The sequence below is a fragment of the Rhinatrema bivittatum genome, chromosome 16 (assembly GCF_901001135.1).
Source record: "Rhinatrema bivittatum chromosome 16, aRhiBiv1.1, whole genome shotgun sequence".
Classification (NCBI taxonomy): Eukaryota; Metazoa; Chordata; class Amphibia; order Gymnophiona; family Rhinatrematidae; genus Rhinatrema; species Rhinatrema bivittatum.
Genome location: NC_042630.1, coordinates 17055878 through 17068980, shown reverse-complemented (window position 1 = coordinate 17068980; position 13103 = coordinate 17055878). Strand labels below are relative to the sequence as shown.

The following is a 13103-nucleotide window of genomic DNA, read 5'->3' as shown; positions in this document are numbered from 1 at the left end:
GCCAAAAGTGGTGTCACCGTTTCATTTGAACCAGTCTATTGAGCTCCCTGCTTTCGCAGGTGCTGAATACTCGGACCCGCAATGGAAAGAATTGCGGAAGTTGGATGTGCGGAGGGTCCTCCTCCGTTATCTAGAAGTCACTAACCCTTTCCGGGTGTCCGATCATCTCTTTGTTCTATTCTCGGGTCCAAAGAAAGGGGGCCCGGCTTCCAGGACGACAATCGCACGGTGGCTTAAAGAGGCCATCGGCTCAGCGTACGTGTTACGAGGGAAGCCTATCCCGAACGGTCTCAGGGCTCATTCGACAAGAGCTCATGCTGCGTCTTGGGCGGAATCTTCTCAGGTTTCGCCTCAAGAGCTTTGTAGGGCAGCTACCTGGAAGTCCTTACATACCTTCATTAGACACTATTGGTTGGATGTTCAGGCTGCGGATTCTGGGGGTTTTGGAGAGAGGGTACTCCGAGCGGGACTCTCTTCTTCCCACCCTCGGTAATTTAGCTCTGGTACATCCCAGGTGTCCTGGACTGATCCTGGTACGTACAGGGAAAGGAAAATTAGTTTCTTACCTGATAATTTTCGTTCCTGTAGTACCAAGGATCAGTCCAGGATCCCGCCCGTACTGTTCTGAAGAAACGGAGAGTCCGCTCATTTCTTTGTTAACTATTCCGGTTATTGCTTCGTTCCCTCGTTTTGGGGTTCTGTTCCAGTTGGGGGTCCTTGAATGGCTCCCTGTTAAGGTTAGTTATTTAGTTTGATTGTTCTCTTTTTTTGTCTACTTTGACATTACGTATGACTGAGGGGCTGTGACTGGCACAGGAGCATATGTAGCTCCGCCCACAAGTTTTAGTCTGTCTCCATCTACTGGTGCGGGGTCACAACCCAGGTGTCCTGGACTGATCCTTGGTACTACAGGAACGAAAATTATCAGGTAAGAAACTAATTTTCCTTTTTGAGTTCCTTCAGAACTCTGCAGTAAATACCACCTGATCCTGGTAATTTGTTATTCTTTAGTCTGTCAATATGAATTATGAACAAGTGAAAAGAGATCTCTGGGGAGAAAATATATATAAAAAAGGTACAAGTCTGTAAGAAAAGGTATCCACCTATTGTTCCAAAGAAAAGTAAAATGATATTAAAAAAAAGCTCTATGAGAAAAGTGAGGTGAAACAGGAATAAGGGCATGTGCAAAGAAAGGCAGGAGGGGATGGTTTCTGGGAATACTTGGCCTGGCAGAGAAATGGACTGTGTTCTCGTTTGGCAGGGTCTAGAAGCTCAGTTGCTGGGAATTGTGGTGCGGAAGGAGCGTCCAGAGCTAGAGGAGCAGAAGGACTCGCTAGTGATTAATATCGCAGCTGGAAAGAAAAAGCTACAGGAGCTGGAAGATGAGATCCTCAGGTAACCAGAAAGAATGGGAACTGGAGACAGGGGAGAGGGAGAAAGAAACAGTTGTATCTTTGGGCAGCTGTAGTGAAAGAAAAGAAGAAAAACATAAAGAACCTCAGATTAAGTTGATGAGAGAGGGAGAATCTAAGCCAAGCAAGAATAGTCCCAGCCTTCAGGACCTCCTGCATACCCGCATATCCCAGCAAGGGATTGGCACTCCCAGTTTGCAAAGCCTCAGGCTTAGCTCAGCCACTTCCTGCAGTTCCAGTCTGCAGTGCTTCACACTCAGCCTGGAACTCCCAGCTTGCAGTGTCTTGGGTTTAGCACAAATTACTGACACTTTCAAAGTTTGTAGCACCTCAGACTCAGTCCAGCAAGTGAGCACAATTGATGTCCCAAAACCGTTTGTGAGTTCCTACTTGAGTTGCCTTTTTATGCTTGTTGCAGATTACTGAATGAAGCAACAGGATCTTTGCTGGATGATGTGCAGCTAGTGAACACCTTGCAAAAATCGAAGATCACTGCTTCTGAAGTGGGAGAGCAGTTGGAGACCAGTGAGGAGACAGAAATCATGATTGACTCGGCCAGAGAGGTCAGAGGCCAGAACAGGGGTACTGAGGCAGAAATCTCACTAGTGAAAAGGTCTGCTGCAGCCTTTTGAGGCATGGCTGATGTTCGAGTCACACTTAGCTCAGAGGGATATGATGTGTGTATGTGCATGTGTGAAAAAGTATTTAAGTAAAGCTCCAGTGATGTGTGGGTGTGAGTACTCATGCACTAGTGTAAGTTTTCTGGGATGTATGTGCGCCAGCATGGAGAAGTAAAGTTCCTATGATACGTGTGTGCTGATTTGAAGGTGTAAAGCTCTGTTCCCTGTACGTACCCGGATCAGTCCAGGACAGCTGGCTTTTGCCTCCCCTCCAGCAGATGGAGACAGAAAAAGACTTTGTGGACTCTGTCCTATACCCCTGAAGTGCCACTTAGTGTCTGCCAGTATTTTTCTGTCTCCAGCAGATGGTGGCAGTGCAAAGCCTAGTGTCTGGTGTTAGGTTTAAATTTCTCTGATTTTGGTTTGGTTGGCACAGGTATTTTTCAGAGAAAGGTTTAGGTTACTGTCCCTTTATCTTTAAATTAGTTAAAAAAAAAAAAAAAAGAAGTTTATTCACAGAGATTGTGGCATTTAGCCTCCCAGGGGGTCGGCAGGTCCTGGTGGGACCATCCCACCCTGGTATTTGAGGCTGGAGAGCAGAGGGTTGGAAACCCTGAAACTGCCGCGGCTGAGGGTGATTCCGGGGGTCCCAGCTCACTCACCCTCAGCGGGACCCATCCCAACCAGGTAGAAAATTTAAAAGTTGTATTTTCTTGTCTTGGGTGTTCCGGCCTAGTGTCTGCTCCATTTTCGCCACTTTTTCACTGTTTTTCGGCGCTTTCCCGGCCTGTTTTTTGACTGGGAAATCACCTCAGTCGCTGTGGTTCTTTTTTCGGGTACCGATTAAATCAAGGCCGGGGATATGTCTCGTGGCGCAGCCTGCAAGGCCCATCGCAGAGAAATCAGCACAAGGCTGACAGGGACAGCGTCAGGAGCCTGAGCGGCCCAAACGGAGAAGTCTAGGCTTGGATCCCTTCCTGCTTAGTGCAGGGTCGGAGGCTCTGCTGCAAACCATGAGGGATCAGGAGCGAGCAGCGCTGGCGGCTCTTGGGAAGGAGCCCTCTCCACCACTACTTTCCCCAAGGCTGGCTGCCCTTGGAGGGGGACACAGTTCCAGATGCGCAGGCGGATTCCTTGGAGGAAGAGCAGGACAAAGATTCGGATGTGTCTTCTTCCTCGTTCTCTGAATGTATCAGAATGCTGCAAAGGTTCTTCAAGTCCTTCAAAGCAGAAAAGAGATCATGTACTAAGTTGCCCCGGGCACCCTCGTCAACATCAAGAATGGGGAGAAGGTCCTCTTCAAGCAAACGCTCCAAGTCATCTGGTGGCAGGGATGATCCCAAGGCAAAGCGCCCTCTCCAGTCTCGGTCCCATCTGTCAGAAACTTCTCAGACGGACACATCAGATGAGGATCAGTCTCCTCCACCAGCTCCAGGTGACGGACAGGATCCGGATCCGGATCTTTACCCTCAGCAAGCCAAACCAGAAGGGGTGCCAGTGGTGGAGGGCGATGATCCAAAGATGGTGCGACTGTTCCTGAGGGACAAATTGGGACCACTGATACCAGTCATTCTGAAGGAGCTCGGTACTGAAGTTCCGCCTGAGGATTCCAGATTCGGCGCTATGGATCTAGTCATGGTGGGCCTCTGGGGTCCGGCTCAATCCTTTCCGTTTCATATGTCGGTCACGGATCTTTTGTTTAAGGAGTGGGACACTCCAGACCTTGGCTTGAAGGTGGGTCAAGCTTTGGACAAATTGTATCCGCTTCCAGAGAAAGCTTTGGATCTGCTCAGAGTTCCTAAGGTGGATGCCACAGTTTCCGCAGTCACGAAAAAGACCACCATTCCCGTCACGGGGGCCACTGCGTTGAAAGACTTGCAGGACCACAATTTGGAGCTGCAGCTGAAGAAAATTTCTTGATGTTTCGGCCCTCGGGGTCCGGGCGGCTATGTGTAGCAGTTTTGCGCAGCAGGCTTGTCTCCACTGGGTTCAGGATTGGCAGGTGGAAGCTTCCCTCTCGATGCAGCAGCGCTGCATGCTAGCTGTCTGGAGGCAGCGGTGGCGTATAGCACAGATGCTCTGTATGATCTTCTGCGGACTTCGGGCAGGACAATGGTTGCAGCGGTTTCTGCCCGCAGGCTCCTCTGGCTCCGAAACTGGTCGGCTGATTGGTCCTCCAAAGCGCAGCTGAGTTCTTTACCATTTAAGGGGAAGCTCCTCTTTGGACAACAGCTGGAGGACATGATAAAGTCTTTGGGAGAGAACAAAGTCCACAGGTTGCCGGAGGATAGGCCTCAATCCAAAGGTTCCTTTCCTCAGGCGGGCGAGATTTCGGGGAAATCGTCGTTTCTGCTCTTCAAGATCCACCGGGTCGTCATTTCACCAGGGCACCGGCCATCAGGCTTCTTGGAACCAGTCCTTTCGGGGCCGCCGACCTGCCAGAGATAGTGCACCGCAGTCCCATGGGGGCTCTAAGACCGCACAATGAAGTGAGGCCAGTCCACCCTTCCATGCCAAGAATTGGGGGAAGGTTACCCTTTTCCGGGAGGCATGGACCAAATTGACCTCCGACCAATGGTTCCTAAGCATCATAGAACATGGCTATGCCTTAGATTTTGCCTGTCCGGTCAAGGAGCATTACATAGTGTCCCCTTGCCTGTCCCACCTAAAGTGAAGGGGTGGTGCGAGACACTCTACAGTGCTTGCAGGATTTGAGTGCCATAGTTCCAGTGCCTGAAGGGCAGCTAAGGCTACAGGTACCACCGCCCAAATCTACCAGACACATCACACTAAGAGATCGGGCATTCTCTACAGCCATTCCACCGTTATGGAACTCCATCCCCTCAAACCTCAGACTGGAAACATGCATCTCAGCCTTCAAAAAAAGACTAAAGACATGGATATTCACACAAGCATTCCCGGACTCAAACTGATCTATCTCATCCACGCCCATCCTTACCTTCACATACATCATGATTAACCATCTCCACTATCGTTCACATGTTTGAATTAATAACCTGTCCTTACTCTTCTTTCTCCTCCAAGTTCTAATCACCCTGTTATATGTAACTGCCTTTTTCCGCACCATTGTTTTAGTTTATGTTTACGATGCACCCTTGTTTTATGTGAACCAGCATGATGGGACTGCGTTCTCGAATGCCGGTATATAAAAACCCGAAATAAATAAATAAAAAATAAATAGGCGCTACTCCATCTATTTCGTGGTACCAAAGAAGGAGGGTACCTTCCATCCCATCCTCAATTTGAAGCGGGTGAATCGCACCTTGAAGGTACCCTGTTTTCAGATGGAAACACTTCGCTCCGTCATAGCGTCGGTGCACAAGGGAGAGTTTTTGGCATCGCTGGACCTAACGGAAGCATACCTGCACATCCTGATTGCTCAGTCCATCAGAAATATCTGCGGTTTGCGATCCTCGGGCACCATTTTCAATTTTGCGCTCTTCCATTCGGGCTCGCGACGGCACCCCGGGTTTTCACCAAGGTGATGGTTGTGGTCACGGCTGCCTTGCGATGGGAAGAGATACTGGTGCATCCCTATCTGGACGATTGGCTAATTCAAGCAAAGTCAGAAAGCCTATGCAGAGCCGCGGTGGCGCGGATGCTCTGGATGTTCGTCTCGTTGGGATGGGTGGTCAACCCCAAGAAGAGTCATCTGATTCCCTCCCAGACTTTAGAGTTTTTGGGGCCTCACTTCGACACGGCCTTGGGAAAGGTTTTTCTGACAGAAGAGAGGATTTCCAAGCTCGCATCACAGGTGGAGTCCTTGCGCTCTCTATCTCGACCCAGGGTCTGGGATTACTTGTAGATCCTGGGCTCAATGGCTTCAATGATTGATCTGGTACCTTGGGCCTTTGTGCATATGCATCCTCTTCAATCAGCCTTGCTCTCCCGATGGAATCCCCTCTCGCAGCGTTTCCATCTTGTCCTGCACCTGACGGATAGGGCGTGTTCCGGTCTTCTGTGGTGGCTTTCGCAGTACAATTTGCGCCAGGGGGTGGATTTGGAGATTCCCTGTTGGGTCATGGTGACCACAGATGCCAGTCTCTCCAGGTGGGCAGCGATTTGTCGAGATACGGCAGTCCAGGGCCAGTGGACCAGGATGGAAGCCTCCTGGTCCATCAATCGCTTGGAGACCAAGGCTGTATGGTTAGTGCTCCAGGCCCTCCTTCCGCTGCTGGAGGGCAGGTCGGTGAGGGTGCTATCTGACAGTGCAACAACGGTGGCATCATTCATCAGGGCGGAACCAGGAGCTGTCCAGAGGTGATGGAGGCTCAGCTCTTGATACACTGGGTGGAGCAATATCTTTACCGGATAGCTGCCTCTCACATAGCCGGAGTGGACAATGTCCAGGCGGATTTCCTCAGCCGGCACCAGTTGGATCCGGGAGAGTGGGAACTCTCCGATGACGCCTTTCATCTTCTGTGCACCCGGTGGTCCAGACCAGCCATGGACCTGATGGCGACGTACGACAATGCCATAGCTCCCCGGTTCTTCAGCAGGAGGAGGGAACTAGGGGCAGAAGGGGTAGATGCATTGGTCCTACCCTGGCCAAAGGGCATTCTGTTGTATGTCTTCCCACCATGGCCTTTGGTTGGAAAGGTTCCTAGCCGCATCGAGGGCCACGCAAGCAGGGTAATTCTGGTGGCTCCGGAGTGGCCAAGGCACCTGTGGTTTGCTGACCTCTTGAATCTGGTAGTAGACGGTCCTCTGAGGTTTCATCCATCTTCAACTCTATTGCGTCAAGGCCCCTTTTATTTCGCAGAGGCAGATTGCATTTGTCTAGCGGCATGGCTTATGAGAGGCGTAGGTTGAGGAGTAAGGGTTACTCGAATGTGGTAGTGACCACGCTCTTATGTTCCCGTAAAACTTCTACCTCTGTTGCGTATGTTAGAGTTTGGGGAGTGTTTGAGTCCTGGTGCATAGACCACCACGTACAACTGTCCAGGGCGTCAATTCCAGAGGTCCTGGATTTCTTACAGGCAGGCTTAGCCAAAGGAGTGGCCTTCAATTCTCTGTGGGTGCAAGTGGTGGCCCTTGGCTGTTTTCGAGAAAAGGTGCAAGGAGTTGCTTTAGCCTCTCATCTGGATGTGGCACGTTTTTTAAGAGGAGCTAAGCATCTATGTCTTCCGGTTAAGAACCCTTGTCCCATGTGGAAGTTTAATTTGGTGCTGAGGGCACTTTGTAATGCCCCTTTTGAGCCTTTGAAGCGAGTGACACTGAAGGATCTGACCTTGAAGACAGTTTTTCTAGTGGCTATATCATCCGCGAGGCGGGTGCCCGATCTACAGGCCTTGTTCTGCAGGGAACCTGTCTTGAGGATTTCTGACGCAGGAGTTTCCTTGAGAACAGTTCCCTCCTTTCTTCTGAAGGTTGTATCCTCTTTTCATTTGAACCAGTCCATGGAACTCCCTTCATTCGCAGGTTTAAATTCTTCCTCTGCAGAGTCTAAGGATTTGCGGAAGTTGGATGTGAAGAGAGTGTTGTTGCGTTTCTTGGAGGTGACCAACGGTTTCCGGCTCTCAGATCATCTTTCCGTGCTGTGGAGTGGACCAAGAAAGGGGCAGAAGGCTTCCAGGGCCACCATGCACGCTGGTTGAAGGAGGCTATGGTGTCAGCTTCCCTGGTTCAGGGTCACCCGATTCCATCTGGTCTTAAGGCGGCTTCTTGGGCTGAATGTCAGAAGGTGTTGCCACAGGAAATTTGCAGGGCTGCTTCCTGGAAGTCTCCGCATACCTTTGCCAGACATTACCGACTAGATGTCTGAGCTCCAGAGCCCGTTTCTTTTGGAGCCAGTGTACTCCGAGCGGGACTCTCTCAGTCCCACCCTGGTTAGGAAAGCTTTGGTACATTCCAGGAGTCTGGACTGATCCGGGTACGTACAGGGAAAGGAAAATTGGTTCTTATCTGCTAATTTTCATTTCTGTAGTACCACAGATCAGCCAGACGCCCGCCCGGGGGGGAAATGGAGAGTCCGCTCGGCCGGTAGCTGATCAAATTTTCTGCCAGCTTTTACTGACTGCCCCTCTTTTTAGGGAAAGGATTTGGGCATGTTTTCGTTCATTCATGAAGTTTCAGGTGTTTTCATTTCCTCTGATCTTCAGGGGGAAGTGGTTTTGTGGTTGCCGTTACGGTTTTTCTAATTTCTGCTTAGGTACAGTATAATACTGACAGACACTAGGTGGCACCTCAGGGGTATAGGACAGAGTCCACAAAGTCTTTTTCTGTCTCCATCTGCTGGAGGGGAGTCAAAACCCAGCTGTCCTGGACTGGTCCGTGGTACTACAGGAATGAAAATTAGTAGGTAAGAACCAATTTTCTTTTCCTGTTCATACCCAGATCAGTCCACACAAGTGGGTTTATGCCTCCCTACCAGCAGATGGAGGCAGAGAACAAAACTCTGAGGCACTGCTACAAAACCGAACTTGCCACCTGCAGTCCCTCAGTATTTCTCTGTCTCCAGCAGATGGTAGAGGTGCAAACCTGCAGTCTGAGAATAGGGAAAAAATAAGAAAATATATAAGAAGATTGACAGTTCAGAGACATTTGTCTCCCTGAGGTTTTAGGCTCCTTCATGGACCCAACCCTCAGGTGGAGCAAGGCGACCGGGAGATTGGAAACCCCTGGCTGGTGCTCGTCCTTGGCTGGCCGGAGGTCCTGATAGCCAGGGGACTGACTCCTTCAGAACTCCCGAGGTCTCCTCCTGAAGCTTCACCATTTTGTCAGGAAAGTACCCTGTTTTTGTGCCTTCAAGCTGTTTAAAAAAAAAAAAAGAGTTGATCTTTGTGGTTTTTTGCAGCAGCTGAGGGAGCTGTCGGGGCATGGCGGTGAGTGAGCCAGGGACAGAGGGAGCTGTCGGCGCTTTCAGGAGGGGAAGAGTCGGAGGGCTTTCCTTCTCCCTTCTTCTTGGGGGGGGGGCCCAGGGGTGTTCAAATAGGGCTCAAGTATGCCGATTTAGCCTTTGGGGAACCTGTTTCATTCACCGCAAGGGCGGTGTGAGAGTCTTGTGCGCTGCTTGGGCTGCCAGCATCCGGGGGCTGTCTGACTCACACGGCGGCATTTCATGCCTTTTCCTGCGTGCCGCCCAGGCCTGCCTTTTTGGCGCAGCATGCTGTTTTCAACCGTGTGTGCGGCCTATTGGTGGTTTTGAGTGCGCTGCATGCAGCATGGCGCCAAAACCGCATGTAGCATGTGTTTGGTCCGCGCTGCTTAATAGTCGGTCCTTGTGCTCTGACTGTGTGGCAGGAGACAAAGGGACCTCGTCAGGGGCACCTTTGGAAAAGAGGACCTTTCGGTCATTATTGGCTGTGGCTGCACTCCTGGGGGGAACCCGGAGAGCGTCTGCTCTTGCAGGAAATCTTGGACAGGGACCTCTGGCTGCCGGAGATGCTAGGGATTCTCCTCCTCCTTTGTCTCCTGTGGTACAGGAAGGACAGGAAGAGGAGGGAGAGTTGGAGGACAGTCTTCTGGAGTGGGGTAAGTTGGATCCTGAAGATTTCTCACTGGAATTTTGTGTTGCTCCTTCATAAGGCCTTCCTGACATGGAAGAGGTTGGGGGCTAAACACCCAAAGGAGAGACCTCCCAGTTGAATGTCTAAGTGTCCTAAAGTGGCGCCTGCTGGAGGGTCTGGGGACCTGCTGCGACACCTGGGTCTGGGTTCTGCAGATTTGGAGGCTTATCCCAGGGATCTGGGTGACTCGGATGATATGCAGGAGGACCCTCTGGACTTGCAAAGCGTTCATCCAGAGGTGGAAATGAATGCGGCTCCGAATGCAGATCTGGATGCGAATAAAGATGATCTGGATTATGATGAGTTTCCGGTGTTTGAAGGAGATGACCCTAGGCTGGTCTGTCTGTTTAAGAAGAAGGAATTATGTCCCCTTATTCCGCAGGTGTTGCAAGAATTGGGAGTTAAGGTGACTCAGGAGGAGTCAGATAATGAGGACATGAATCCAGTTCTGGATGGGCTGCGGGGCCCTCCTAGTACCTTTCCCTCGCCCAGTTGGTAAATCAGGAGAAGGACTTTCCGGAAGCAGGTCTCAAGGTTGGCAGGGCCATGGCTAAACTTTACCCCCTGATGGAGGACACCTTGAAGCTCCTGCGAGTGCCAAAGGTGGATTCAGCGGTCACCAAGAAGATGACCATCCCAGTAGCGGGGGCGGCTGCTTTGAAAGATGTTCAGGACCGCAAGTTGGAGATTCAGCTGAAGCAAATGTTTGAGATTTCTGCTTTGATTCTCTGAGCTGCAGTTTGTGCCAGCATGATGCAGAGGGCTTGCTTGTGCTGGGTGCTGAAGGTTCAGGAGCAAGCATCTTCAGGGGATGTTGGTCCCCAGCAGTCAGCGCGCTTGGAGGCTGGTATGGCTTATGTCACAAATGCACTGTATGACTTAGTGCGCATTTTGGCCAGGAGCATGGTCTTGGCAGTAGTGGCTCACAGGCTTTTGAGGCTGCGGAATTGGTTGGCTGATAAGTGGTCCAAGGCGCAGTTGTGTAATCTTCTGTTCAAGGAAAACTCCTTTTTGGGAAGGATTTGGATCAACTGATGAATACTTTGGGAGAATCCAAAGGAAACAGGTTGCCAGAGGATAAGAAGACACCAGGAACGTTTTCACTTCGCGGTCCCGTTTTCAGGCGTTGCATAGGCTCCGGACAGGCAAGTTCTCTGGTGTGGGAGCGAAGCAGTCTGGTGGAGGGCAGTAGTCCTTTTGAGGCCTCCACAGATTTTCCAGGGATAGTATCGGCCAAGGGGCTGGTGGTGGAAAGTCATCACAATGAAGCCAGCTTCGCCCAATCCTCTGTAGAAGCAGTAGGGAGCAGATTGTCCAGCTTTTATGAGGAGTGGGCCAAGATTACCTTGGACCATTGGGTTCTGGAGGTGGTGCGAGAAGGTTACACTTTAGAATTTTTGTGCCCAGTCAGGGAAGCCTTTCTGGAGTCCCATGTTACGTGTCTGAAGCAAGTGAGAGATGGTGTGAGGAACTCTGCAGAGACTGTTGGAGTTAAATGCCATAGTCCCTGTCCCACAGGAGGAGCAGGGGCAGGGAAGTTATTCCATTTATTTTGTGGTGCCCAGAAAGGAAGGAACTTTTTGGCCTATCCTCAACTTGCAGAAGGTGAACAGGCCCTGAGGGTTCCTCATTTTTGAATGGAGACTTTGTGAACTGTGATTGCGGCAGTCCACAGAGGAGAGTTCATAGCGTCATTGGATCTGATTGAAGCTTACCTCCATATTCCCATTCAAAAGGATCATGAAAAGTTTATTTGGTTCATGGTGTTGGGTCAGCCAGTTTTGGGCTCTTCCCTTAGACTTGGCCACGGCGCCACAAACCTTCACAAAGGTGATGGTGGGAGTGTCAGCCACCCTTCGATGAGAAGGGATTTTGGTGAATCCATATCTGGACGATTGACTCATTCACGCAAAGACAGAAGAGGAGTGCATTCAGTCGCTTCAGTGAGTCATGGACACCTTGCGGTTGTTGGGTTGGATGATAAATGTGACGAAGAGTCACCTAGTGCCGACCGAGTCATTGGAGTATCTGGGGGGGGTGTTCAACACCCAGAAGGGCAGAGTGTTTCTGACTCTGGGCAGGTTGACAAAGTTGCAGGCGCAGGTGACGCACCTGTTGAGGCTATCGGTGCCAACAGCCTGGGATTATTTGCAGGTCCTGGGATCTATGGCTTCCATGTTGGACTTGGTGCCGTGGGCCTTCGTGCACATGAAACCATTGCAGAGTGTGTTTTGTCCAGATGGAATCCCATGTCAGTGGAGTATCATCTGTCTTTGCCTCTTCCACAAGAATCCAGATCCAATCTGTCTTGGTGGCTTTCGTGTCACAGTCTGGAAAAGGGATGAAATCTGGAGACCCCGGATTGGGTGGTGGTGACATGGATGCCGGTCTCAAGGGTTTGGGAGCTGTCTGCCTGGGGAGGACTGCCCAAGGGCTTTGGATGGTGCAGGAGAGCTCCTGGTTTATCAATCATCTGGAAACAAGGGCAATTGTACAGGTGCTGGAGGCCTTCCTTCCCTGGGTTAGAAACAGGATGGTTCGGGTCTTCTTGGACAATGTGATGACAGTGGCATACATCAACCGGCAAGGAGGGACGAAGAGTCACGTGGTGCCTCTGGAAGCCCGGCAGCTGTTTGGGCAGAGCTCCATGTCAAGGGAATAACGACCTCCCATGTCGCAGGTGCAGACAATGTGGAGGTGGATTTCCTCAGCAGGCAACAGTTGGATCCGAGGGAGTGAGAGTTGTCCTCAGAGGCTTGGGATCGTATCTGTGCCAGGTGGGGCATTTCCCAGTTGGATCTCATGGTGACGCGGTCCAACGCAAAGATGACAAGGTTTTTCAGTCACAGAAGAGAGGTCAGCATGGTGGGGCTGGATGCTCTGGTTTGTCCTTGGCCAACAGGGGTACTTCTGTACGTGTTTCCCCTGTGGCCCCTGGTCAGGCGAGTTCTGTGGTGCATACAGTCGCACCCAGGGCCGGTGATTCTGGTGTCGCTGGAGTGGCCACTACGCCTGTGTTTTGCAGACCCCGTACATCTTGCAGAAGAGGGGACCCCTCAAGTTGGTCCATCTACCTTGCTTGCTATGTCAGGGACCCATATTTTCGGATCGGGAGGATCACTTCTGTCTCGCAGTTTGGCTTTTGAGAGATGGGACTGCAGCTGATGCGCTATTCGGAACTGGTTATTTCTACCCTTTTCCAGGCCCAGAGGCCTGCTGTGTCTCTAGCATATGTTAAGGTTGAAGGGTGTTTGAGGCGTAGTGCCTTTAGAGGCAGTTTGATCGTCTAGCTGTAGGTATTCCTCAGATTTTAGCCTTTTTGCAGGAAGGATTGTCTAAGGCAGTGGTTCTCAACCCTGTCCTGGGGACCCCCCCAGCCAGTCGGGTTTTCATGATATCCACAATGAATATGCATGAGAGAAAATTTGCATGTTATGGAGGCAGTATATGCAAATTTTCTCTCATGCATATTCATTGTGGAAATCATGAAAACCCGACTGGCTGGGGGGGTCCCCAGGACAGGGTTGAGAACCACTGGTCTA

The 13103-nt window shown here is 50.9% G+C and overlaps 1 protein-coding gene across 2 annotated transcripts in view; it reads left to right on the top strand.

The window, feature by feature from the left end:
* The window catches only part of DNAH2 (dynein axonemal heavy chain 2), a 392322-nt gene that overhangs the window by 327723 nt on the left and 51496 nt on the right, over window positions 1-13103 (top strand). For both annotated transcript variants that reach the window (XM_029581921.1, XM_029581922.1), the window contains 2 exons: window positions 1262-1395; window positions 1831-1975. In XM_029581921.1, the coding sequence (XP_029437781.1) occupies window positions 1262-1395; window positions 1831-1975 (279 nt within the window). The remainder of the gene's footprint in view (window positions 1-1261; window positions 1396-1830; window positions 1976-13103) is intronic.